The sequence below is a fragment of the Suncus etruscus genome, chromosome 20 (genome assembly GCF_024139225.1).
Source record: "Suncus etruscus isolate mSunEtr1 chromosome 20, mSunEtr1.pri.cur, whole genome shotgun sequence".
Lineage (NCBI taxonomy): Eukaryota > Metazoa > Chordata > Mammalia > Eulipotyphla > Soricidae > Suncus > Suncus etruscus.
The window spans coordinates 30551526-30579503 of record NC_064867.1 but is presented as its reverse complement, the minus strand read 5'-3'; the positions used below and the strand labels follow the sequence as shown (position 1 = coordinate 30579503).

The following is a 27978-nucleotide window of genomic DNA, read 5'->3' as shown; positions in this document are numbered from 1 at the left end:
TACATTCCTCAACATTTCGAAAATGATGTGGAGAATCTCAGAGCAGCAAAGGGTGGGGAGTGCCCACATGCCTAGCCAGACCCCACTACACACACACACACACACACACACACACACACACACACACACACACACACTTTCCAATCACCCATTCTGGAGGTGGGGATCCTACTGTACCCCAGGCCATGGGGGTTAGCTGGAGGAGGGGATGGTTTGGGTGAGCAGGGATGAGGATGGTTCCCCAGACCCTCTTTCCTGCCTATGAGAGTGACGTCCCGGGAGCAGGTCTATGTATAGATCTTTCCCTCAGCAGCTCCTGGTGACTGTCTCCCCTTTTGTCTTCACCCAGTGACAGGACAGGAGGGGTGTGGGCATGGCGGAGGGAGGAGGCCTTGCACCTTGCTTGCAGCTCCAGAGAGTCAATATGTAGGAGAGGGAGGGCATCGCTAGCCCAAACTCACCCCTGCATCACTGTGTCCTGCACTGAGCCTTCAGGAGCCCCCTGGTTTCCACTCCCCTGGGACAAGACCCCCCTCACTCAGGGCAGGCACTGGGCAGAGAGAGCCAAGGCTCTTTCCACACTTAGCCCCTGATTCAGTCCAGAGTCACAGCAGGCCTTGGTCCTGCCCCAGAAACTCTTGGGATCCAGAAAGGGAGGAGACATGGGTTGTGGCTGGACCCCTAAAAAGAACTCTGGAATCTGCACCCCTGGGAACTCTGGGAACAGAGGGGAGTCCATAAGCACTGCTGTGAGAGGTGACGAGGCCTTCTTAAGCCTGGGCCCATTTTGCACATGGGGAAACAGGCAAAACTGCTGTTGCCCGTCCAAGGGCAGCCAGGACAGGCAGGGTCTCCCACGCTTGTGTGTTTACTCTCCATTTCCTGTGTCAAAGCAGCAGGTGTGGCCTGTGGCATTGGTGGGACCCATCCAGATGGCTGTGAGGGAACCCCAGGCCCCAAAAATCACCTGCCAGTCCTCCTGTGTCCCTTGAACCACTGGGAAGAGTGCTCCCCACTTCAGATGAGGAAATAGAAGCATCAGGCATCTTGAGTCACCTCCCAGGACTGAGGGAACCTCAGCTAAAACCATACCTGTCACCCGGCTAAGTGTGGGCTTCCTGCAGACGATCCTGTCATCCCCCATTTGGGGCTTCATGCTCCCACTTCCCCTTCCCTGGAGGGAGCCATGGTGAGGATCCCCATCTCCTCACAGCACAACAGACCCCAGACCCCCTCCAGATGCTAACCCCCACTTTATGGTGGGGGGCTCCACTCTTGGGATGGTGTCAGGGTGGGGAACCCCTCTGAGAGCCCAGGTCCCCAAAGTGGGCACTAGGAAATGATTTCCTAAACTCAAGACCAGGACAGAAAACCTCAGTATGCAGTAGGCACCTACTGGATGCTGTCCTGTATACAGCTGGTGCCTACTAAATGCTGTCCTGTCTATAGTTGATGCCAGCTGGATGCTGTCCTGTCTACAGTAGGCACCTGCTAGTGCCAGTCACATCTGTTCTCTTGCCCAGGCTTTTGTGGAGAGAAAGTTCTGCCTGATTGTTCCACCTACAAGCTTTAACCCAACAGTGACAGCAGCCTCCATAGCTGAAAATGCCTAGGGGTGATTTTTGAGTCTCCATTTCCCAGTCTGGAAAATGGAGCTTCAGGTCCTGCTGTGAGGATGGGCAGAGCGGTCAGGGTGTGGAGGGCTTCCTGCTCGGGGTTCCCTGTTTCCCCTTTCTTGGCCAGCATGGCTCCATCCTCATCCTGCTGCCAGGAACTCAGGCTCCAGACAGCCCCCCAGGGCCACAAAACTGCTCCCACAAACTACTGGGGCCCCACAAAGGCCTTCTTTCAGCTCCTGTGCCCAGGTATGCACCAGTCAGCAGCAGTGAAGCCAGGCAGGGTCTGTGGGCACATGAGTGGGAATAGGAGGGGGGTTTGGGGTCTCAGTACCGCTCCCTCCCCACCCCCCCCAAAGAAGCTCATACCCCACACATACCTGCTCCAGGAACTCTACCACATGCTCTTGGTACCTGGAAACTCAGCTGCAGAAGATGAGCCTAGGATGGGCAAATCCCAGGCCAGTTGTGGGCACTGCCCAAATCTTCAGGCCCTTTCAGGCCGAAGAGAGCACAGTGGTAGGGCATTTGCCTTGCATGCGGCCAACCCAGGACAAACAGTGGTTCAAATCCTGGCATCCCATATGGTCCCTTGAACCTGCCAGGAGCGATTTCTGAGTGCCAAGTCAGGAGTAACCCCTGAGCTTCGCTGTTGGGTGTGACCCAAAAACAAAAACAGAACTGGCCCTTTCATCCACCAGGCCTTACCTTGCTAGGCACCTGCAGGCTGCCCCTTCCATGTGGGGTCTTGAATGAAAAAGGATTCTGAGGCCTCCTGGGGTGGCTGGGGAGAGGCTAAAACTCTGCCCCTCACCTTTGCTTCTCAAAGGAGAGGGCATCTATACAGCTCCTGACTGCGGTAAAGGGTCAGTCATTGAAGAATCTTTACTGATGTGAGCCTCCAGGAGGAAGGTGGTGAAGGACAAAGAGGAAGGAGACAGGATGGGGCTGTGTTAGCACTTTTTTTTTTTTTTTTTTTTTTGGTTTTTGGGCCACACCCGGCGGTGCTCAGGGGTTACTCCTGGCTATCTGCTCAGAAATAGCTCCTGGCAGGCACGGGGGACCATATGGGACACCGGGATTCGAACCAACCACCTTTGGTCCTGGATAGGCTGCTTGCAAGGCAAACGCCGCTGTGCTATCTCTCCGGGCCCTGTGTTAGCACTTTTAAAAGATGAACACGGGGGCCAGAGAGAGAGTACAATGGGTAGGGCTCTTGCCTTGCACACGGCCAAACTGGGTTCCATCTCCGGCATCCCATATGGTCTCTCGAACCCGCCAGAAGTAATTCCTGAGCGCAGAGCTAGTAGTAAGCCCAGAGCACTGCTGGGAGTGACCCCCAAACCAACAATGATCTGGGTTTCTGGGACACTCTCTGCAGAGATGCTCTGGCTCCATTTCACAGATGAGCAAGTGAGGTCAAGGGGGCTGGCTGATCAGGAGGTAGGCCTTGGTGCCCTGCTCTCCTCTGCCCCATCAATCTCACGTCATCCCTGCAACTGTCTCCAGCCCAGGGTGCTACAGAGCTGGCCTCACTGGCCCTGGGGCATTAGCCAAGTTAACTAGCAGGGGGCAGGGGGTTTAGTAGCCTTGGGGGGTCTCCAACCCTCTACCCAGGCTCTAGGGAGGCCTCCTGAATCTCCCACAGATCTGCCTGGGAGCCCCATGCCAGGCATCACGCGTCCTGCTGCTGCCCCCTAAATGCCCAGTTCACCTCACTTCAGTTATGCTCCATGTGGGTTGGAGGAGGGGGTTGGGCGCAGCTGTTTCCAATGTCCTTTTAGTGTTCAAGCCAGGAGAGGGGTCCCCCTTTCCAAGTCCCCCCGGCCAGGCCCAGTGCCAGGGCCTCGGGGGAGGCAGAAGTCAGTCATCCAGTTTGGCTCACCAGCTCTACCATGGTACTAGGCCTTGCACCGCCCCCACCCACTCAGTCCAGGACCCAGCATGCACCCCACATGCCTGCAAAGAGGCTGTCACTGGCCCTGTGTCCCACAGCTGGTGCCAGCAGAACGGGCTTCTCTTGAGGCTTCTCTCTGACATGGATGGGGGACCCCAGGCCAGAGCTGCTCTTGACCCAGGTTTCCCTGGAACTTGGGACCCCACTCCACCAGGCAGTAGAGTCTTGAGGTACTTTTGCCAGCTTGCCCGGCCCACAACTTCTTGCAGCCACCAAATCTGCAGCTATCACTGGTCACCGTGTGTCCTAGACCGCCTATAGCAGGTACAGTGTGCATACATTCCAGAGCCTCCCACCTCAGTTTGCAAGAGCCAGGACCCCCCCCTCCCATGGGCATGCACAGGCCCTGGGGCACCTCAGCTCGGAACAGGCTGCCCTGGGCAAGCACCCCCAAAGCAGACCAATGTAAATACTTGGAAGGAAAGGCATTGGGTTTGGAACAGAAGCGGGGCATTCCTCCCACCCCCTGATGCTTTCAGCATCTTCTGCATCCTGAATCTTCCCCCAGATCCATCCCTGGATCCCTAGCTCCCGGAGGGCCTCTGTACGGAAGTTACCCCACACCTCTGACCATGGGAAGGGGCTAGCTGCTACATCCCAGGGGTGTTGGGGACCAGCATGACCATAGGAGCAATCTGGGGGTGCTTGTCTGCTAGAAAGCATTGTGGGGCACTAAGTTGCACTGATCAGGACACTGAAACTTGCTGGCTGTGGGTATAGCACTTTATTTCCTTCTGTCCTCCGTGGTGCTGAGTCTCCTCCAAAAAAGCATCGTTGCTGCTCCACCTGACTGCAGAGCCTCTCTCAGCACTCAGCCAGCAGGCACTGAGAGGGCTGCTATGCCTCCCTACCTTCAGGGACCCCCAGGGCCCAGGAGACAGGGACAGCAGTGCATTCCTGGTGCTCTGGTCTACCTTGAACATAGGAGCACCAGGGAACGGGTGGGGGAAGGCAGATTGCCCCACCCCGTGGAAATGGCCTGAGCCCCATGGCAGGGCTCGTGAAATTCAGGGACAAATTTCTTTCCCCACCTTCAGCCACTGTCTTAGGGGGTGGACACTTTCCCTGCCCAACTTCAGGGTGTCCCTGAATATTCTCTTTAGAATACAGCTAAGGACAAGGTCACTGAGTTTGTCAAAGGACCATTGGAGTCCTGGAGATGGGGGGGGGGCTGGGGCAGGGCCAATTGAGTATGGGGGTCCCCTATTCCTCTATGGGCAGATCTATTGAGCATTTTCCTTCTGGTCTGTATCACCCCACCTTTCCTCTGTCTCAGGGGTCAGCAGCACCCCTGATGCGCCTTACTGGGCCCCCAGCTGAGTCTCCTGCCCCTACTTGTGCTCCTCTGCCTGAACAAACAGGGGAGACCACTTCTGGGGCAGGAATGGGGGGACCTCCATTTCTCATCACCTGGAATGCAGGCTGACCCGTTTTATTATTGCAGGGGCAATTGCAGATGGTGGGACCACTCTCTCCTCCAGGATTAGGGCTCCTCCTGCTGACTGGGACCCAGCATTGCTGTCTAGCCAGGTCCAGCCTATTCCTCCAGCCCTGCCCCACAGTCTGAAGTATGTCACCGTAAGTTTCCCTGAAGCGATGGAAGCTTCATCTCTTGTACCGTATCTACTGCATCTAACTTTTTAGCAAACCAGAAACCCACAGGCCTCCCTGCAGTCTAGATCTGGGCATGCCCTCTCTCGTGGCTTGGTCTCACCCAGGGCTCTATGTGGGGCTGCCTGGACTGTGGGGGGGCCTCCTGCCACCACCCAGAGGGGCTCAAGACCCTTTGCCCTGCAATGGGGTGAATAGAACTGCAACCCATGGTGGCGGCTCTAAGGCAAGGAGAGACCCCCCTTGCCCTGGGATCCTCTGTGGCTAGGCCCTGCTGCCCCGTGTTGGGGAAGAGAAGCCGGAAGGGCCAGACTGGGCACAGGGGAGGTGTTGGGCATATCAGGACACTTGGGAGGATAGTAGTGGGGTGTCCGAACTCTGCGAGGACACGCTCTGCGCCTCGGGCCCAATGAGCCCCAGATTGTGGAGGTTGAGGATGGAGTCTGCGATGATACGGGCCGTGCACTTCTGGTACCCGCCCGATGTCACCATGAGGATGGGCACCTGGTGGCCACGAACTATCCTGAATACCAGCTCGTCCCGCTTCACCACGCCCTGTAAGTGGGAAGTGGGGGTGCAGGCTCAGATGGGTCCAGAGGTTCACTGCTTGTCTATGCCTTTCCAGCAGGATCCACCCAACCTGGGGACCGCACCTGTGGGGTGATGGCCAGCCCCCCAAGACGGTCGCCCTCCAGGATATCGGTGCCTGCGTTGTACACCACCACATCAGGCGTAGACTCCTTCAGCGCCTTCTGTAGGTTCCTTTCCACCCGACTCAGGTACTCGTCATCCTCTGTGCCCCATTCTAGTTCCACCTTCCTGTGGATGGCCTCTGGGGCAGATAGGAAACAGGGTCAGGGGGAGCAGGCACTGCTTACTTCCGGCTGGATCACTTCCTGTGACTTTAGCCAGACTCTCCCCTGCCCAACCAAAGCAAGAAGGGAGCCCCCAGAAGGACAGAGAGGATACAGGAGGGTCCAATGTGGCCAAGGTGCAGAGGAACCACCTCCCAAGGGCTTTAGAAATATGGCTGTCCTCAGGACTCTGCTTAGCTTCATGTGCTCATCTGAATTCCCGCCTTTGTTTTTCTTTCTGAGATGCCCAATTGGGGCTCAGGGAAGGGGCCTGGGGTCTCCTGTTGACTTTAAGTCAACCAAGCCAGGACTCTGAGGGTCAGGGCCTCCTGGGATACAACCCATGGTGCATGAGGTGACCATGTGGTGGCAGCAATGGAAGTGGGTCAGCTACATGCATGGCAAGTGGCTTAATGCTTCTCTCTCCCTCTCTCTCTGTTTGTTTTTTTTTTCTTTATTTTTGTTTTTTGGGCCACACCCAGTGACCCTCAGGGGTTACTCCTGGATATGTGCTCAGAAATCGCTCCTGGCTTGGGGGACCAGATGGGACACCAGGGATGGAACCCAGATCCATCCTGGGTCAGCCATGTGCAAGGCAAACAATCTACTACTGTGCTATTGCTCCAGCCCCTCTCTGTTTCTGTCTATGCCTCTGTCTCTCTCTCCAACAGTCTCTGCCTTTAGATGGGCAAGTGGAACCCTTTGTATTTTATAGCTGTTCCACTGGATCTGGGTCTATTCTCATGTATTTTCTATATGTCAAATTGCACAGGTCTGTTTTATCCAATTCTCAGGCAAGCAGAAGAGACTTTTTCGTCTCCTGCGACTGCCCCATCTCAAGGACCCTAACTAGGTGGATCACACAGGAAAAGTGTGCACTTAGTGGGGATAAGTGAGGATTGGGGGGGGGGTCTCAAGAAGCCCCTGGGTCACTTCCTGTGATAGTTGGCCAACAGGGCTGGCAAGTGAAAGCAAGGGTTCAGGGATGTGGGTGTGCTTGGGCCTACAGTGCTGAGGACCCCTATGGCTATTATGATGGTGCTCAGAGACCACTAGAGCCACAGCCAAGGATGCTCAGGAGACCAGAGATCGAATGTAGGTCAAGCTCATGCCACACAATGGCAGGGGCAAGGGGCAAGGGGAGGCTTTCTGCTTGAACTATCTCCTGGTCGATCCCTTTTCTTGGTTTCTGGACTGGACCCACAGCAGGCGGGCCTGCCTGCAGGGAGGAGTATGGCAGGGAGGATGCATGCTGGGAAAAAAATCTTGTGTGGCCTGGCATGTCTCCACCACGAGCTTCATGCTACCTCTAGGAGTGATGCCTTTAGTTGGGAAAGCCCAGTGGACAGTCTGGGGGATCAAGGAGCAGATTCTGCCAAGAAACACCCCCTCCCACACTGAAATATTCCATAGCTCCTCACCCTAAACTCCACTGTGCACACAGGTGGCCTGTAATGATCCCTAGCATTCTACCCCGAGCACCTCCCCAGGAGCAGCACAGGAATCTTGCTGAGTACTCTGACACCACCATAGGGAACTGTTGGCACCCTTCTGTCCCCAGAGCTCCCTCCCACGGGGCTAGCTCACGCTTGGCGAAGCTGTCGCCAGGGTAGATGTGACGGTTGTAGACATCCATGATGTAAACACGCTTGTCATCCATGAAGTCCCGTTCATGCCCGTTGCCCTGCAGGCCAGAGACCACTGGGAGCTGGGCAGGTGCCTGGGACAGGCCATCCCTGCACCCACCCCCCAGCCCAGGCTCCCCATCCGTGAGAGCACAGGAGCTAGTGGGTACTGTGGGGAGCTCTACTTTCCTCACCCCAGGACCTTCCAGCCTTTTCTATTTATTTCTTCTTGTGGAACCAGGCAGAAGCTTGAGCTGGTAGCATTCTTGTTATAGGTGCTTGGGATGTGCTGTGAGACTGGGATAAGACTAGGACCTGGTGCTTAGCTCAGGGTCACAGGACCTCAGGGCAGGGACCCCAGGTACAGGAAATACTCTGACTCTGAGTCTAGACTCCCGAGAGGTGGCAGCCCTGGACCCCCACACTGCACTTTGAGCAGGAAGGACCAGGAATCCAGTAGGGCAGAGAGATGCTTTCAGAGTGTGGGATGATCAGAAAAAAAGGGGGGACCCCAATTCAACAGAGCTGTATGGCTGAGAGGGACAGAGGACAAAGTCAGAGACACAGGGTAGAGCAGCTGCATGGCTGATATTCTTTCCCCCCATCCTGACCCTGGGCACAGGGTACTCACCTGGTGGGCATCAAGGTCTACAATGGTGGCTTTGGCGATGCCCTCCACACGCTCGAACAGGAACTGCCCCAAGAAAAGGGGAGACATGAGCACCCAAACACAACAGAAGGTTCCTGAGGGACTGGGGCAGGGATCACGAGGTCACACATGCTACCAGATGGACAGTGAATGCCCAGGGAAAGATGTGCCTGCCTGGTCAGGAAAGGCTCCCTTGAGGAGGAGGCACATGTTGGGCCTTTTGAAGGTTGAGATGACATGATGGGGACAGACTGGTTTGAGGTTCCTGGGGAAATGTGAAGGTGGGATGGGACCCTCCACTCATTTCTCCACCTCTACCCCATTCTATAAGGCCATGCCCTAATATCGCCTTCTCCAGGAAGTCAGCCATCCTGTCCTGCCATCCAGAAAGGCTGGCTGGGCATTCCTCATTCCCTGGCCAAACCCCCTCTCCCCAAATCTGAAAGGCAGGTTTGCTGTGCCTATGACATCAGAGATCACACACACCCCAACACCCTGCCCAAGTCATGGGACATTTGGGGAGCACTGTGATTGACATTTGGGAGGCCAATGCTAGCTTCTCTGGGCAGGGCAGTAGTGACCCCTCAGGTTTGGGTTTCCTGCTTTGGATAAGCTGAGACCAGAAAAAGGCCACCAGGGAGAACGGACGCTGGTATGGGGTACCCTGCAGGTAGTGTTAACACAGCTATACCCCGTCACCAACGCCATAACTCTGAACCCCCACTCCATCTCCTTGCCCGCAGGGGTCCTTCTGGAATGGAATTTGCCTGTCCCTGGAGAAGGGAATTTCTCGCCCTCGTTCCCTTCCAGGACTGGCACCAGGACAAAATGTCAGGTCCAGATAGCCATCAGCCCCCCTATACACAATGTGGCAAGAGTGACGACACAGAACAGGCTGGGAGGGCTAGAGGAGGATCCGCAGGGCTCCCCGATATGAGCATGCTGTGGGCACCTTGATGGCAAGCGTGATGTCTGCGTAAGCACAGAAGCCCCCACCCCGATCACTGGAGCAATGGTGGAAGCCGCCCCCTGTGGAAGGAAATATGGAGTTCAGGTTCAATTCCATCAGGTGCCTCCCTGGTGAGTCCATGTCCCCTCCCCACTCAACCCTCAAAGGCCTCTTTAGACCCTGGGATTTCAAGTAAACAGAGCTGAGTATCCCAAGAACCAGAACAGCCCCAAGGCTGTTTCCTAGCCCCCATCTACAGAGCTGACCTCTTCTACATGACCCCTGGCAGGAAGTTTGGGGGCTCTCATGAGGGGCTGTACTTTGGGTCCCTCAGAGCCTGGGGGTCAGGAGAAAGTGGTCAGGATGGGCCCTTCCTCAGGAAAGACTTGGCCGGCTACCCCTCACCCCCAGCAGGAAACTCATGGAGACTTCAAACCATTCAGTAAAGAGCCCAGCTGTGTTCAGACACCCTAACCTCACCCCTTGAACCCTCTTACCCTCTTGGTTCCCAAACCCCTTGACCCCTGACCCCATCTGCCATTCCACAACCCCTCATTTCCTGCCCCATACCCCCATCCACCTGTCTCCCAACCCCCCTACTCCCATGCCCGTTGCCCCTTTCCCTCACCCCTGACTCCCACCCTCATCCCCTTGACCCCCACTCTCCCTGGACCCTACCCGCATACCCCAGGCCTGGTACTTACCCACATTGATGGCCCAACCCCGTTCTACAGCCAGTTTTCCTGCCTTGGAAGACAAACATGGACAAGTGAGGGGTGCAGTCCACCAGGTCCTCCATTTACCCCTAAGTCAGTCCACACACACTGCTTCCAGCCACTGTTGAAGTTGGAAGGAACTGGGGTATGGGGTCTAGGAAGCATCCACCACAACTAGGCTGTCTGGAAGCAAGGGACACAAGGAAGATGGGGCAGAACCTCTATCACAATTCTGCCAGGAAACGGGACAAAGGAAAAACTCAGCCTGGATGGAACACAGGAACTTCTGGACCTCAGTGCAGAGCAGACCAGAGTTAAATTCAAACACACTTTAAAAATATCTACAAACTGGCCGAACGGGTAAAATAACTGCAGTCATCAGTTGGGTCTGGATTGATCATGCATTTGAAAATGCTAAAAATGGGACCGGAGCGATAGCACAGCAGTAAGGCGTTTTCCTTGCATGAGGCTGACCCAGGACAGACCTGGGTTCAATCCCCTGGCGTCCCATATGCTCCCCCAAGCCAGGAGCAATTTCTGAGTGCATAGCCTGGAGTAACCTCTGAGCATCACCAGATGTGGCCCCAAAACCAAGAAAAGAAAGAAAAGGGCCTTTTGGACCACTTAAAAGTGTTCCTTTCTAAGATGGAGGGAGCACTGAAGGGTGGGAGCCCAAGGTGAACCCTGGGTAAGGAGCTGGTCATGGGTTCCCAAACAGGCAATCGCTTCCCCTCTCCACCTACCATGATGGTTCCTCCGGTCTGGGTTCGAAGGGGTCGAAGTACCTTCCTCTGCACCAGGAAATTGGGGAGGAAGATGACTGGAGGTATTTCTGTGATGGTGGCAACTGCAAAGGACCACTGTAGGGAGAAACCAAGCATCAGGGTCTGCCCACCATGTCACCATTTCAAGGCATCCTGAGACATTCCCAAGTTAGGCATGATTCCTTTGGAAGAAAATGAGCCTCCCCCCGCCCCCCCCTCCCTGGAATACTAGCTCCTAACTTTAAGGTATGCACAGGGGCTGCTCCAGGTTCCATTCCCAGCATCCCATAGGGTCCCCAGAGTCTGGCTAGGACTGATGTGCCAGGAATAAGCCCTGAGCACCACCTGGTATGACCCAAAAACAAGAGTAAAGGGGCCAGAGAGGTAGCATGTAGATAAGGCATTTGCCTTGCATGCAGAAGGACTGTGGTTTGAATCCCAGCATTCCATATGGTCCCCGAGCCTGCCAAGAGCGATTTCTGAGCGTAGAGCCAGGATTAACCCCTGAGCACTGCTGAGTGTGACCCAAAAACAAAAACAAAGCAAAACAAAACAAAAACAAGAATAATAAAAATGTACAAAGTAGGTAACCTGATGTTTTCTTAAAGCTGGGCCAGCCCTAGCTCCCAGCCTGCAGGCCAGCAAGCCCCCAACTGCCCTCTAGTGTCCACCAGAGAATTGCAGGAATGTCAAGTCTCATCTACTCACCATGGAAAGGGGGACATGCATGGAGGGTCACAAATGTAGGGTCCCAGGCAAAACCAGAACTGCCCCTGAGTCTGGTCTCCCATCCCACCCCATCAGAGCCTACCCCTCAGAGGAGAATCGAGCCCCCATCTCTAGCTCTGAGCCACAACGTGGAAGGACATTTGCACCAAGACTTAGGGGAAGCCTTTCTGCAACCTTAAACACAACTCAATCCTGAGCCATCTCCTGCTCTGCTGAGATCACCCCAGCCCTGGCTGCCTCTGCACTGAGCCAATAGCAGTGACAGTCACTTTGTAGAAGAAAAGAGACATTTGTCCCAGTTCTGAGTGTGTCAGTCACCCAAGCTACCAAATGCCAGTGGACACACATGTAGCCACAGCTTATGGCTGAGAAAGTCAACTCTTTTTTTTTTTAAGGGACACTACATTTATTTGGTGTGTTCTCTAGGTGTAGTGGAGAAAAAAGTTTGTATTATGAATTACAAAATATTTTTATGTATAGTAATCAGTGTTATTCTATACAAATATATGAAACAGTAGGTAGAAAATGGTATATTCGTGGATAATTATATTTTTAATATATTTATTATATATATAACATATTGAAATTTTCTTTTTTTTCTTTTATTTAAACACCTTGATTACATACATGATTGTGTTTGGGTTTCAGTCATGTAAATAACACCACCCATCACCAGTGCAACATTCCCATCACCAATGTCCCAAGTTTCCCTCCTCCCCACCCGACCCCCGCCTGTACTCTAAACAGGCTCTCCATTTCCCTCATACATTCTCATTATTAGGACAGTTCAAAATGTAGTTATTTCTCTAACTAAACTCATCACTATTTGTGGTGAGCTTCCTGAGGTGAGCTGGAACTTCCAGCTCTTTTCTCTTTTGTGTCTGAAAATTATTATTGCAAGAATGTCTTTCATTTTTCTTAAAACCCATAGATGAGTGAGACCATTCTGCGTTTTTCTCTCTCTTTCTCTGACTTATTTCACTCAGCATAATAGATTCCGTGTACATCCATGTATAGGAAAATTTCATAACTTCATCTCTCCTGACAGCTGCATAATATTCCATTGTGTATATGTACCACAGTTTCTTTAGCCACTTGTCTGTTGAAGGGCATCTGGGTTGTTTCCATAGTCTTGCTATGGTAAATAGTGCTGCAATGAATATCCAGTGTACATAGGAGAGGCCTGTGGGTACCACTCCCAAAATCCAGAACACTGAAAGGACAGGTACCCGTGTAGCCTTACAGAGGCACTGAAGATCAGTCTGTGTGTGTGTGCATGAATGGAACACAGGTTCAGACAGGGAAGGTCCATGACTAGCCCATCACCCACTACCCAGCATAGCTGGTCTTGGGGCTCAGTAGGAAGGAATAAATGAATGAGGAGGGCAGGAGTCACACCCTGCCTCCCCCAGAAGCCAGAGGCAGAAGGAGAAAAAGTGAAGCCACATCCAGGTGCCCAGGGAGTACAGGATACACAGATCAGCAGACCAGCTTGGAGTCTCTATATTCCCAAGTACTTGGCCATATGGGACCCTTCACCCTTGAAAAACAGCAAATGAGTTGGAGAAGCAGCCTGGAGCTTGTCAGCCTCCTGGATGACAGATTCCACAAGCCATAGGAAACTACCAAGTCCTGCAGCAGAGACCCTTTTCAACCTACCTTACCCCCTTCATGCTGTGTCATCCCCCTTTCACCTGACCTCACCCCTTTTGCGCTGCATCACCCCCTTTTCACGCTGTATCACGTCCCCATCATAAACCTCTGCCTGCCCCTTTTCTTCTCAGGCAACATACAGTAGCCATGTAAAGCAGGTCATGGAGATCCATTTGGGACAGGCCACAGGAAACCAGTGGATGGAGCCCAGGGAGGGACTTGCTTGCCCATCGTGGGATGGATGGGCATTGGAGCTTATTCCAGGGCCCACCAGAGGTTTCTGGGCTCAGAAGCTTTGGGGTCACAGGTGCTCCAGGTCTGTGTTGTCCCATCTGGAGCCTTGGCCACAAGAAGCCACTTCCCCTTAAGTTTTTAGACTGTACTTAAAAGTTTTTGTTTGGGGCTGGGCGGTGGCGCTAGAGGTAAGGTGCCTGCCTTGCCTGCGCTAGCCTTGGATGGACCGCGGTTCGATCCCCCGGTTTCCCATATGGTCCCCCAAGCCAGGAACGACTTCTGAGTGCATAGCCAGGAGTAACCCCTGAGCATCACCAAAAAAAAAAACCAAAAAAAAAAAAAAAAAGTTTTTGTTTGCTTGTTTCAGGGACACACCTACCAGAATACAAGGCTTCTCCTTGTTCTGCCCTTAGGGACCAATTCTGGTGGTACTGGGGAGACCATTGTAAAGTCTTGCAAAGCAAGCACCCGATGTGCTATACTTCCCATTCCTAGAATTATTTATTTATTTATCTATCTATTTATTTATTTATTTTGGTTTTTGGGTCACACCCGGCAGCACTCAGGGTTTACTCCTGGCTCTGTGCTCAGAAATTGCTCCTGGCAAGCTTGGGGGACCATATGGGATATGCCAGGATTCAAACCACTGTCAGTCCTGGGTCAATTGCTTGCAAGGCAAACTCCTACTTCTGTGCTATATCTCCAGTCCCCCCTTTTTTCTTATTTTTATTTATTTATTTATTTTGGCCATCCCTAGAATTAGAACTTTCTCACAAGTAGAAAAGAGACAAAAAGGACAGTGGTAAACACAAGCAATCTTTTTTGAGGACAATAAAGCCTTGGGCTAAATCCAATCCCTTGTGACAAAATCAATCAACAAAGTAGAAAGGAATTTCCTTGAAATGAAGGGCATCTCTCTGTCCCCCTCTGCTTCTTTCCACTTTTTTGTTCTCCCTCTCTCCCACTCTCTCTCCTCCCCTCACTTTTTCTTTAGCTCTCTTGATCTTTATTTTCTTTCACACACACACACACACACATACACACACACACATACACACACACACACACACACACACACACACACACACACGGTAAAGAAGTAAAAGCTTTTTGTCTAAGACTAGGAACAAAGCCAAGATGACTGCTTTGGCCACATCTATTGAAGCTACTATGGAATTACACCCAGCACTAGTAGAAAAAGGTCTCTAGGGGCCAGAGAGATAGCATGGAGGTAGGGCGCTCTCCTTGCATGCAGAAGGACAGTGGTTTGAATCCCGGCATCCCATATGGTCCCCCAAGCCTGCCAGAGTGATTTCTGAGCGTAAAGCTAGGATAACCCCTGAGTGCAGCTAAGTGTGCAAAAAAAAAAAGAAAAAGGTCTCTAAACTAGAAAGAAGTAATCATTTGTCTATAGGTGGCATGGTAGATAAATAGAACACACACAAACATACACCTTTCTATCTAGTAATGTTTATAAACTCAGTAACAGTTGCAGAATACAAAATTAATGCATCCAAAAATAACAGCTGTGTTTCTAATATGCAAGCATGCATAATCTAAAATCTTTTAAAAGCAGCTCCAGGGGCTGGAGAGATAGCATGGAGGTAGGGTATTTTCCTTGCATGCAGAAAGATGGTGGTTCGAATCCCGGCATCCCATATGGTCCCCCGAGCCTGCCAGGAGCCATTTCTGAGCCAGCAGTGACCCCTGAGTGCTGCCAGGTGTGACCTCCCCCCCCCCAAAAAAAAAGGCAGCTCCAGCAACTGGGGGTAGCTCAGACAACTAGCACACAGGCTTCAATCCCTAGCCCTAAAGAGTCCCCTGAGCATCACTGGGAACGACCCCAAGCACCAGGTCACATAAGGCCAAGAATGTAAACAAGCAACTCCATTTAACATCATGTCCAAAATAGGATGCTTAAGAATACATCTAACTAAAAAAAAAAAAGAATACATCTAACTGAGAAATTACAAGTCACACACACACACACACACACACACACACACACATACACACACACTGACTTTCTAAACAACTAGAAAAAACTGTGCATAGGATTTGAAAAAACATTGAAATACAGGGACCATCCCAAGTGCAGAAGCTGGGGGATCGAAAGCACAGCCAATTACTACTTCAGGCCCCCAAAGAGGTACCACTTGGAAACTAGAGAATCTATGTTGGGGAGAATGGACAGAAATCAGGGCCTTTGTGCGTGAACCAGAATAGTTCAGATAGTACAGTGGGTAGGGAGTTTGCCTTGCATGCGGCTGGCCTGGGAAGGGGGTTTCATCCCGGTGTCCCAGATGGTTCCCTGAGCACAAAGCCCAGTATTAGCCCTGAGCATAGTTAGGTGTGCTACCTCTCAAAAAATAAAAAAAAATATTTTTTGTTTTGAACGACATAAAAACGGCACTCCAGTATTCCACCTGAATTTTTTTGTTGTTGTTTTTTTGGGCCACACCCGATGACACTCAGGGGTTACTCCTGACTATGCGCTCAGAAATCGCTCCTGGCTTGGGGGACCATATGGGACACCGGGGGATCAAAAATCCGTCCATCCTAGGCTATCACCAGCAAGACAGATGTCTTACTGCTCTGTGCCACCACTCCGGCCCCTCACCTGAATTTTTCGAATGAAAGATGCTAGCAGCTATTTTACTCTAAGGAAATACATCCACGAATTTAAAAAAAAAAAACAGGCACCCAAATATGCATTCAGAACCCAGGAATGCTCCAAGCAGTACCACACACACATACCTACTTCTCAGACCCAGACCCAGGAGATGAGATGGGCCCATCTAAATAAAGTTCAGGAGCTCTGACAGGACTATAGACAGCTACTTCCTTCCTCACCAATCTCTCTGCTTCTACCCTTTTAAAAGCCTGTTCCTCCAGCCTCATCAGAGCTGTCCCATCAAGCCACTGACAAGTATGGCTCCTTGCTCAAAGCACTCCCTGGTTCCCTCATCCCTCAGAACACAATATACTGTATATTCACTGTATATTCCAGGTCAGAAGTATATTCCCACCCACTTCCCTGCTAGCTGCCTTCCTCCATCCTACTCCAACCCCACACACTATCAGTTTTCCCCTGATGCTTAGGGACAGTCCTACCCCAGGACATTTGATGTTGGCTTGACTGCTTTTCCCACCTCCAAACCACAATCCTCCTGGCATCTTCCTGATGTCACCTCATTCACAAATGTCCTATACTAAGACCAGCTGTTTGACTGTCCCACTAAAGGCTGTTTTTAGCAGGACAGGATTTCCTTCTGGTTCCTCAAGTTCTGAGCATAGGTATTCGCAAACCTGGGTGAATGCAGAACCACAGACAGGGCACGCTGGACAAGATGTCCTCTCTACCCTGCCTGTTTTTCCTCATCCCAGTGATAATTTTCACAAAGGGAGGAGCTGAGTGCTTGACCAACCTAACTGCATACACAAGACAACCAGCTCTGGGCCTGATATTTGGTGTTTAGTGGATACTAAGTTCCTGGGACTAGTACCATCAATAATGACATATCCCTGGCACAGTGATAGGGCATTTGCCTTGCATGCGGCTGACCTAAGACAGACCTCGGTTCGATCCCCTGGTGATCCATATGGTCTCCCACATTAGGAGCAATTTCTGAGTGCAGAGCCAGGAGTAACCCTGAGCGTCACCAGGTGTGGTCCAAAAACAAAAAAGAAAATAAATAAATAAAAATAATGACATGGAGGGGGAAGGCTAGGGCAGGATGGGGAGAAGTTGAATAGGGCGAAGAAAACAATCTGGGAAGTGGCAGAGAACAATTCGGGTTACCCAGCAGAGTTAAGAGGAGCAGGGTTGGGAGAAGGGGAAGTCATAAGCACAGCCCCGAGTCTAGACAATACTTGCTTCAGACTGGATCTCACCTGAGCAGAAATGGGACTGTCCCTGGCACTGAGAAAACCCAAACTGTGTTCCACAGCTGCCAACTCTGTGCCTGGCTTGGCATCAGGTACCACCTTCAAATTTCTTTCCTCTCAGCCTGGTCACTCTAGCATCCACCTTCCCTTTAGGAGGCCAAGTCCTCTCCTCATTCCAGCTCCCCCTTTCTGAAATATTTCAAGTACAGTTCTGAAACCTGCCTAGCCCCATTTTTGAACATTTCTACTCCTGTTCTGGAATATTCTAAACCCAGATCTGGAACATTTCAAGCCCAGTTCTGGAACATTCTCAACTCCATGTGGGGTCGGCGAGGTGGCGCTAGAGGTAAGGTGTTTGCCTTGCAAGCGCTAGCCAAGGAAAGATTGCGACCACGGTTCGATCCCCCATACGGTCCCCCCAAGCCAGGGGCAATTTCTGAGCGCTTAGCCAGGAGTAACCCCTGAGCATCAAATGGGTGTGGCTCAAAAAACAAACAAACAAAAAACTCCACATGAGATCAGCTACCTGGCTTGGTCTCTCTGCAGGGACATCCCATTGCCCAATCAACTCAAGACCTTCTCCCTCAGATAACAGAGTCCTCTCTTTTCCAGAATCTTTTCAGACAGCTCTTCATATACAATCTCCTGCACTAACATGCAACTCCCAGAAACATTGCTCAGGGAATGCTATCATTTTCTTCACTTTTTTTTAAAATAAGAACTGCACTCAGGGCTGCTGAGGATAGAACTCAAGGCCTTACACATGCAAGACATTTGCTCTGTCACATAAGACCTGTCTTATCCTCCTTTATCGGGGTGATGGAAATTAGATTTCTCTTTCTGTTCAAGCTACAAGGGAGGGGGCAGAGAGATAGCATGGAGGTAGAGCGTTTGCCATGCATGCAGAAGGACGGGGATTCGAATCTCAGCATCCCAGATGGTCCCCAAGCCTGTCAAGAGCGATTTCTGAGCAGAGAGCCAGGGTTAACCGCTGAGCGCCACCGGTTGTGACCCAAAAACGAAAACAAAACAAAACAAAACAACAACAACAACAAAGCTATAAGGGAGCTCCAATCAAACACAGCTCATAACCCATGGGTTAATAACACTATCAAGTGGTATATATGTGAATTCTTCCTATCCTTAACTTTGAGGTTTTACTCCCACTAATACTTTACTACTACTATTATTACTACCAAAAACAACACCACCACTGCCGCCACCACTGCTACTTCTAATCACATACTTCAGGATTTTGGGGGTTCAGCAATGACTGAGTCTCTCCCTGCCTCTGGGGTCTGGCCCTGCCCTCCACACCCTGGCCATACCCATGGGTTTTAGGTCATGCAGGCCACTTCATACCCTAGGAAACATACATCCTAGCACAGGGAAGCCTGCCAAGGCCTTGAATACACCTCTCCCCCAAGGGGCCCTCCTGGCAGTGTCTCCTGGTAACTGGGAAGAGTGCTAACCCTGGCCTGGACCCATCTAGAATTCTCACAGCTAGGAATACACAGAGAATACACATGATGGGCACCTGACGACAACATGGGGGCCTTGCATGGGTTCCCCAACATCAGCCATGCCAGGTGACCTCAAGCAGGTACAATCTTTTTGGGGGCCAGGATTTCCTCCTAGAGGCAGGCAGGGCCTGGGGACATGTCCATCCCACCACAGTTGGGGCAATGAGGGTCCTACACTCTTAAGGGAAGAGCTGCTGCATGCCCCATGGTTCTGGTGCAACATCCCAACTTCTCCTTTGCTCCCCCAGAAGAGGTTAAATGAAAGCCTTAGAATGTCTTGAGGCTCTGCCACATAGGTACACAGGTAGTAGGGAGGGGGTTCAGTGTAGAATGAGTTGCCAGCCTATAAAACTAAGCACTGCCAAGCAACCAATTGCATTTATTTCTTTTCTTGTGTTTTTTTTTGGGGGGGGACCACTTCCAGCAGTGCTGTGGGTCCAAGAGGCCCAATTCTGAAGGCTGGAGTCCCACATGCAAAGTCTATGCTCAGGCCTTTTCACATCTCCTAGGCCTCTGGCTTGTCTTTCACAACCAGGTGCTCCTGTCGTGGTGAGTCACACACAGCAGAACTAATGGCAGCTGCTCCCTGGCAGGATAGGGGTGCTCCAGCTCACACCAGTACCCCACACTGAATGTAGGCAGAGGTTTGTTTGTTTTTGTTCTTTGTTTTGGGGCCATACCCAGTGACACTCAGGGGTTACTCCTGGCTATGCACTCAGAAGTCACTCCTGGCTTGGGGGACCATATGGGATGCTGGGGAATTGAACCATGGTTCGTTCTAAGTTAGCGCATGCAAGGCAAATTCCCTACTGCTTGCACCACCTCTCAGGCCCCAGTTTGAGGTGAGTTTCAGCCCAATCATCTTTTTTTTTTTTTTTTTTTTTGGTTTTTGGGCCACACCCGGCGGTGCTCAGGGGTTACTCCTGGCTGTCTGCTCAGAAATAGCTCCTGGCAGGCACGGGGGACCATATGGGACACCAGGATTTGAACCAACCACCTTTGGTCCTGGATTGGCTGCTTGCAAGGCAAACGCCACTGTGCTATCTCTCCAGGCCCCTAGCCCAATCATCTTAACAAGTCCTTCATTGGGGAGATCTCAGACACTCGTCAACTCGGGCCAAACCAGAGAAGCTTTATAGTGGGGTGCCTTCTTAAGTAGAGTGCCTTGCATGCAGCTGACTTGGGTTGATTCTAGGCACCATATACAGTTATACAGTTGTCTGAGACCTTCCAGGAGTGATCCCTGAGCACAAAATCAGGAGTAAGCCCTGAGCATTGATGGGGGTGAGCCCCCAAAATCAAAACAAAGTGGAGCAGATTTTCCTGAAGGGAGACAAGAGTTGCCCCCAAAACCCATCATCCCAGGTGTCTTGAGGCATCTCTAGAAGACGCTTCTGCATTCCTGTAAGGGCCCAAGGCCCTTCTTGAAGGTTTCACCTAGAGCAGTGAGCAATTCTGCTTTCATAAATCTGATCATAGGAAACTCACTCTCTCTCACTTCCGGCACAGTCTAGCCCATTCTGGGGGACTCTACTTTCTCACGCAAACTCACAAACTCAAGGCTCTCCTCACACTGGGGAAAGCAGTAGAGTCTCTGGAGACGGAGCCAGCCCCCCAAGGGAGACCCCCCTAGACCTAGCCTGTAGCTTCAGCTCATTGATTACCCCCCATAAGCCAACCCGTGCCCCGTACCTTCAGTTCATTGAGATAGCGTCTTGTGTGCACCACCAATAGGTCTTCATCCGAGGCCTCCTGGGCCTCCACCAGCATACAATCCGAAAGGAGCTTCTCTTCTGAAACCATAGGGCAATTTCTGAGACCTAAGAAAGAGGCCTGGCACCCCTGACCCGTTTTTCACCCGTTCGTGCCCCACAGACAGGCCCTGCCAGCCTTGCCTCGACCCAGGTGAACACGAGAACACAATGCCCCCAGCACAAGGGCACTGGCCCTGGCTCACAGCTGACTGTGTCTGCCTGATGAAGAGTGGTCACAGGCAGGTGATACCCTAAAAGGGAAAAGAGCGAGCGATTCCTCCTGGCACCTTGGGGAGGGTTCTCTGAGCTCATGCCTTCTGTGAAAACAATAAAGGCAACCAGTCTTCCAACCTACAGCGAGTGGCAGGGCCTAGACTGACTCAACCCTTTATGGTCTGGACTCTATCATAACCCTCTGTTTATGGCATGTGTGACTAGCTTTTTCCATTGGCTGGCAAGATTTTTTTCTTTCACTTTCTTTCCTTTCTCTTTTTGTTTTTTCTTTCTTTCTTTCTTTCTTTCTTTCCTTTCTCTCCTTCTTTCTTTCTTTCCTTTTTCTCCTTTCTTTCTCTCTTTCTTTCTTTCTTTCTTTCTTTTTCTTTCCTTCTTTTCTTTCTTTCTTTCTCTTTCTTTCTCTCTTTCTCTCTCTCTTTCTTTCTTTCATTCTTTCTTTCTCCCTCCCTCCCTCCTTCTCTTTTTCTTTCTTTCTTTCTTTCTTTCTTTCTTTCTTTCTTTCTTTCTTTCTTTCTTTCTTTCTTTCTTTCTTTCTTTCTTTCCTTTCTCTCTCTCTCCTTCCCTTCCTTCCTTCCTTCCTTCCTTCCTTCTTTTCTTTCCTTTCTTTCTTTCTTTCTTTCTTTCTTTCTTTCTTTCTTTCTTTCTTTCTTTCTTTCTTTCTATCTCTCTCTTTCTCTCTCTTTCTTTCTCTCTCTCTTTCTTTCTTTCTTTCTTTCTTTCTTTCTTTCTTTCTTTCTTTCTTTCTTTCTTTCTTTCTTTCTTTCTTTCTTTCTTTCTTTCTTTCATTTGGGACAACACCTGAAAGTGCTCAGGGATCACTTCTAGAGAAGCTCAGGGCCCTTATGTGGTGCCGGGCATTGAATCAGGGTCGGCTGCATACAGACAAGTGCCCCACATACTATACTGTCTCTCCAGCCCTGAGGCTTTTCTTTCTTCTTTTTCTTTTTAACTTTATTGATTGACTGATTGGTTGGTTGGTTGTTGGGCCACACCCAGTGGTGCTTAGGGGTTATTCCTGGCTCTACATTCAGAAATCACCCCTGGCAGGCTGGGGGAACCATATGGGATACCGGGAATCCAATCAGGTCCCTCCCCAGTCGTCCACATGCAAGGCAAAAGTCCTACTGCTGTGCTATCTCTCTGGCCCCCTGACGTTTTTCTTAAAGCTATTTAACTTTTCCAGACAGAGGGTCAAGAACAATGGTGAAGTAAAGAATGGAACAGGTGGTTTGAGGTGATGGCATGATGGCAAAGGGGGCTCACATGTGATGGCCTTATTTCAGCACCCCTGGGGTGCACCAGAAAGATGCCACAGAGTAAGTAGGCCATACAGCAAGAGGAATCCAAGGTGACTCAGTGAGATGTGGCCCATGATGCTCTGGTTCCAGGACAGCCAAAGGGACACAGCCAGAATCAAGAGGGACTGTTCTAAAATGTCCTAGTAGGGGCTGGAGAGACAGCACAGCGGTAGGGCATTTGCCTTGCATGCGGCTGACCCAGGTCGGACCTGGATTCGATCTACAGCATCCCATATGGTCCCCCAAGCCTGCCAGAAGAGATTTCAGAGCACAGAGTCAGAAGTAACCCTGAGCATCACCAGGTGTGCCCCCCCAAAAATAATAAAATAAAATGTCCTAGTAGAAACTGAATGGTCCCCAAAACGTCCCAGTTGTCCCACATGCAGCAACATTCCTCTCTCCCCTTTCCAGAATACTCCATGACTCCACACTGCCTTCAGGCAAAGACCAGCTCTTCGAATGGCAAGTCCTGAGCCCCTTTGGCCCACGCCGCCATCTTCCTCCAAGCTCCACAGAGGACAGGAGGGAACTCAGCGCTGGCTCAGGGGAAGGAGACAGGAGCCCTTAGCCAAAAGACACTGGAGTCCACGAAGAGGCCAGGGCTAGGGCATGGTGTGGTGGAATATGTGTGGGCACTCCATGCATGGTATGATCATGTCTGTGCTATGTACAGCATGGTACATGTGAATGGTATAGGTGTGGTAGAGTGCTCTGTGTGTTATGGTGTGTGTACATGAGGTTTCTTGTGTATGATCTATGTGTAATGCAATGTGGATGGGACACAGTGTATGTGTAATGCGGTCAATGTGGATGGTATGTTGTATATGATCTATGTGTGACAGAGTGCGTGTGTCATGTTGTCTATGTACGGCAGTGTATGTGATGCGGTTTGTGTGTGGTGTGTGCGTTATGATACATATGAATCAGACTGCGTGAACTAGCAGCAAAGCACGAATAGGCGCATTTAAAAGTCAGGGCCGGGGGCTGGAAAGATAGTATGGAGATAAAGCATTTGTTTGCCTTTCATGCAGAAGGACAGTGGTTCGAATTCCCGCAGCCCATATGGTCCCCTGTGCCTGCCAGGGGTGATTTCTGAGCGTAGAGCCAGGAGTAACCCCTGAGCGCTGACGAGTGTGAGCCAAAAACCCTAAATAAATAAATATAAATAAATAAATAAATGGCAGGGCCAGAGAGATAGCACAGAGGTAGGACATTTTCCTTCCAAGTAGCTGATCTAGGACAGACGGTAGTTTGAATTCCGACATCCATATGGTCCCCTGTGCCTGCCAGGAGCGATTTCTGAGCACAGAGCCAGGAGTAACCCCTGAGCGTCGCTGGATGTGACCCCCCCCCAAAAAAAAAAGGGCAAAGAGGGGAACAGAGCCATAGTATAGTGGGTACAGTGCTTGCCCTGCATGTGACTATCTCATGTGATCTCCTGAGCCCCCCAGGTATTCCTGAGAGCAAAGCCAAGAGTAATCTTTGAGCATCATTGGGTGTGGTCCAAAAACAAACCAAAAAAGACAAAGCGGGGGCCGAAGAGATAGCATGGAGGTAGGGCGTTTGCCTTGCATACAGAAGGATGGTGGTTCGAGTCCCGGCAGCCCATATGGTCCCCCGAGCCTGCCAGGAGCGATTTCTGAGCCTAGAGCCAGGAGTAACCCTTGAGCACGGCCGGGTGTGGCCCAAAAACCAAAAAAAAAAAAAAAAAAAAAGACAAAGGGGATTGTCAGCCCCTTGAAGGCTCTTCCATCACTGCAAACTTCAATGCTAATGAATATATTTCTTCAATTACTCACTCTAATCACTATAGCAATGGAAAATTGGCATCATGTGTCATCAACTTAACAACAAATAAATACCAGAAAGTGCGATTAAGCTTTACTTTGATTGTTTTCTGAGTGGTGCAGAGCCTGAGGCCTGCTCTGAATTTGTTCAAAGGAAAATGAACCTGGGCTTTATTTATTTTTGGTTTTTGGGTCACACCCAGCAGTGCTCAGGGGTTACTCCTAGTTCTGCACTCAGGAATTACTTCTGGCCGGCTCCGGGGACCATATGGGATGCTGGAGATGGAAACCAGGTCTGCCACATGCAAAGCAAGCACCCTATTTGCTTTGTACTATTGCTCTGGCCCCCGGGATTTATTTTTTTATTGGATATAGGGGGAGCGAGATATGGACCATACCTGGAAGTGCAGGACTCAGGCGACCATATGTGGTTCTGGGATCAAACCTGAATCAGCTACACGCAAGGCAAGTAAAAACCCAGCTCCCTGCATTCTCTCTCTGGACCCTGGGTTTTGTTTTTGTTTTTGTATTTGTTTTTTGGTTTTGTTCTTTTTGGTTTTGGGGTCACAACCGGTGACGCTCAGGGGTTATAGCTCTGGCTATGCACTCAGAAATCACTTTTGGCTTGGGGGACCATAGGGGACCCACTCAGGCTCCACTTTGCCTCTAAGCTGTGTGTGCTGGGCAAGTTTCCAAACCTCTCTGGGCCCCATTTCTCCTGCTTCGTGTCCAGGGGCAGGAGCAGTACTGTTCTGTCTCTACTCTAAGTTTGCAGCAGGGAGAGAAGGATGTTGGTTTCCTCCAAACTTAGTTCCCTGTGTCCCCTCCATCAGCTCCCCTTCAGCTGGGCCTCTGAGAACAAAGAGGGCACTGAGGCCAGGGGGAAACAGGAGGCTCCAAGTCTATGCTCATCCAGGGTTGCAGAGACATTTAGATGTAGAGGGGGCAGTGATGATGAAACTTCACTGTCCCCCTTCACTGAGGGGGTGAGATGCAGGTGAAAGAAACCGTTTGAGGTAGGGGAGCCCGCAGTACCTTTCAGAAAGCAGATCACTTTGCCCCATTTTCCTGCGTCAAAGGGGTGCAGTTTCTCCAGACCCAGGAAGGTTATGTTGTAACGTGGGGAGTACACGATGGGCCAACACGTCTCGGGCACGTCCTGGTACAGCTGGCTTAGGTGTGGCCTTCCAGGGCACAGAGAAAGACACACACACACACACACACACACACACACACACACACACACACACACAAAACAGCCTGAGCGCTGGCCCAACCCTGACCCAGTCCCATGGGTTTCCTCCCAGGAGAATGATCATTGGGCCATAATAACCACTTAGGAGCAAAAGGGAGCTCCTGCCCTGCTTCATCTGACCCAGTTCCCACTGCAGCCTCTAAGATCGGGGCCCACACATGCCCTGAGGCCTGGTAGGTAAGGGACAAAGTGTCCCCAAGGTCACAGGGCAGGACAGGTTTGTTGCACGTGTGCTCGCAAGGTGTCCGGCAAGCAGCCTGACCAGTTCACCCCACCCATGTCACAACAGTCCCACACTAACACCCAGATCTCCCTGCGACACTTTCCTCCCCTCCTACACTGTGTGGCTTGGTAAGAGAATCTAAATCACGCAACTGAAGGGCAAAGCCCTGAGAGTGCTTCTTCTGACAGAAGGGCTTTTGTACAGAGCAACTTTCAGGAGATTTAGGTCTGTGTTCAGTGCATGCATGCTGTGGCTCAAAGATCCTTTTGGGGGGTGGCCTGTCACAGGCAGCTGACACCCTTCCACCCCCATGCAACCCCTATGCAACCTCAGCAGGGGATCCAAACACCTGGCTACAGCTATAGCCACTGCAGGGAGCAGCATACAGCTGCCGGGAGCTAGAGCAGACGTCAACACCCCTCTTTAGCTGGGGGTCCCCCATGCACCCAGCATTGGTGGCTGAGACTGCAGGCAGAGAGGTAGGTTGCATGGAAGCTGGCTTGGGGGGCACCTACCTGGGCTTGCAGCTGTAGGCCCACCAGCCAAACTCTCACCCATAAACCTCCCAACCCCAACACTCGGTATCGATCCCTCCCCTCGCCCCTGGCAAGCGCCCCAAATACAGTAACTCACATCCCTTTGGCCTTGGTCCACCGCTCGACCGGGCAGGGGAGGCCAGGCCAGGCCCCGCCCGGGACACGCCCCCGCGTGGGCGTGGCTCCAGCCGAGCCCCGCCCCGTCTCAACGCGCCTGCGTCATAGAGGATCGGCCAGCCGGATTCGAAAGCCACGCCTCGGGTGGGCGTGGCCCTAGCGTGTAAGTGCTTCCGGGCTCGCTGCATAGCCACGCCCCCCGGGGTGGAGCTTCCTTCTAGTGCTGGAATTGGAGCTTGGAGCTGCCTGGAAGTTAGGGACTATATGGATTTGCAGTGGATTTGCTCTGTGTGACCTGGATGGAGCAAGTGCCCTGGGTTTCTGGGAACAGAATAGGGCTGTAGGGGTGTCCATTTAATGGGGTGCATGAGTTCTGGGATTTATAGCCACAGTTCTCACCATTCCCAACCTCACCCCAGATTGGTGGGTCTGCATGGACCTGGAAACAAGTAGGCCCCACTCAAGCCTTTTAGGAACTCTCAGCCTCAGTTTACTCATTAGTAGGACGCAGCTGGGGTTCTTCTCATACATGGACTGGGGTACAATACAGGATCTGTCTTGGCTTGGCTTCACACCACCACCACCACCACCCCACAGGGAGCTAAGGCAGATGGGAGGGAGGGAGGGAGGGAGGAAGGGAGGGAGAGAGAGGAGAGAGAGAGAGAGAGAGAGAGAGAGAGAGAGAGAGAGAGAGGGAGGGAGGGAGGGAGGGAGGGAGGGAGGGAAGAGAAAGTAAGAGAGAGAGTGTGTGTGTGTGAGAGAGAGAGAGGGAGAGAGGAGTGTGTGTGTGTGTCTGTGTGTGTGTGTGTGTGTGTGTGAGAGAGAGAGAGAGAGAGAGAGAGAGAGAGAGAGAGAGAGAGAGAGAGAGCTGATGGGGCCTTGCACCAGGCAGTGCAAGGAGGCTCCAATAATATAGCCCACAGGACCAAAACAATGAGCCTTTCTGTCCATCCCACTCTCTCTACTCACCACTGGGTAGCAGCTGATCAGGGCAGCAGCCTGGAGTGGGCAGATGGGGTCTCCAGTAGTCAGGACTCGCCAAATGTGTCCTTGCTATGCCCATCTGCTTACTAAACGATGGCCCTAAACTCTCACAACCATGTCTCAAAGGTAGGGCACCTTCAGCACCTCAATTCCATCATAGGAATGAATAGGGAGAGTCCAGTTCCAGATTTCTGTCTGGATCCAGTCCAGTCTTGGTCAGTCACTCCCCAATGGCAGTGGGCAGGCAGTTCTAGACACCAATCCTTCCTGTCTCCATCTCCATGGGGAGTTGAAATAGATCAGGCAAGAGTAATGCTGCTGCTGCTACTATCGGGATGAAGTTGTTAATATTTACAGCTCATTGTTCATGTTTAATTATATTTATCCCCCCTTCCCACTGTTGATATTGTTATACTTCCTGGCCATGGTACCTATACATCCATGTTTGCCAGGGGTCACATCCGTAAATTGCTGTGATCCCACACAAATGGCTGCAGTGCACCTAGGAATTGCAGTATGGGATGGCAAATTCCGAGGGCCAGAGAGACAGTACAGAGAGATAGAGGTAGGGAACTTACCTTGCATGCAGCCGACCAGAGTTAGATCCCTGACATCCCATAGGTTCTCCTGAATCCATTAGGAGTGATTCCTGGGTGCAGAGCCAGGAGTAACTCCTGAGCTATGACCCAAATCCCCATCCCCACAGAAAAAAGAGAAAGAATCAAACTCCCAACTTCAGGTTTGCAAGGCAATTGTACTAGTCACTGAGCCATCTCCCTGATTGGTATTTAAAGAAGTGTTCTAACTTTTTATACCCAGAGACCACACCTATTCTACATACTGGTCCATAGATCAGCAGTTATAACCAAAGGGGCAGACCAATGGTTTTCAAGCTGTCAATACACACCACTCCACGAACCAGTGGTGGTGGACCACTGATTTAACGAGCATCTAGAATAGGTCAGGTTCAATTCTGAATGCTTTATGCTCATTTAATTCTTTTAGCAGACTTAAAAAGGTAG

The 27978-nt window shown here is 51.3% G+C and overlaps 1 protein-coding gene across 2 annotated transcripts; it reads right to left on the bottom strand.

Annotated features, from left to right (window-relative positions):
* Positions 1-5307: 5307 nt before the first annotated feature.
* HDAC11 (histone deacetylase 11) lies at positions 5308-26047 on the bottom strand. 2 transcript variants are annotated; one of them, XM_049766541.1, is made up of 10 exons: positions 25953-26047; positions 24877-25025; positions 20461-20561; positions 10721-10837; positions 9966-10008; positions 9265-9341; positions 8295-8357; positions 7626-7722; positions 5838-6016; positions 5308-5739 (listed from the first exon to the last, which is right to left on the bottom strand). In XM_049766541.1, coding segments are annotated over exons 1-10 (1044 nt in total). In that variant the 5' UTR covers positions 25955-26047; the 3' UTR covers positions 5308-5523. The 2 variants fall into 2 exon arrangements, with proteins under 2 accessions (XP_049622498.1, XP_049622499.1); XM_049766542.1 differs by lacking the exon at positions 25953-26047 and adding an exon at positions 25835-25881.
* Between the last annotated feature and the right edge of the window lie 1931 nt (positions 26048-27978).

Bases quoted from the DNA above. Each gene is read 5' to 3' on its own strand.
- HDAC11 (XM_049766541.1), bottom strand. The intron at 9,342-9,965 runs GTAAGTACCAGG...TTCCTTCCACAG, and splicing joins GGGTTGGGCCATCAATGTGG to GGGGCGGCTTCCACCATTGC. The intron at 5,740-5,837 runs GTGCGGTCCCCA...TCCCACTTACAG, and splicing joins GGCTGGCCATCACCCCACAG to GGCGTGGTGAAGCGGGACGA.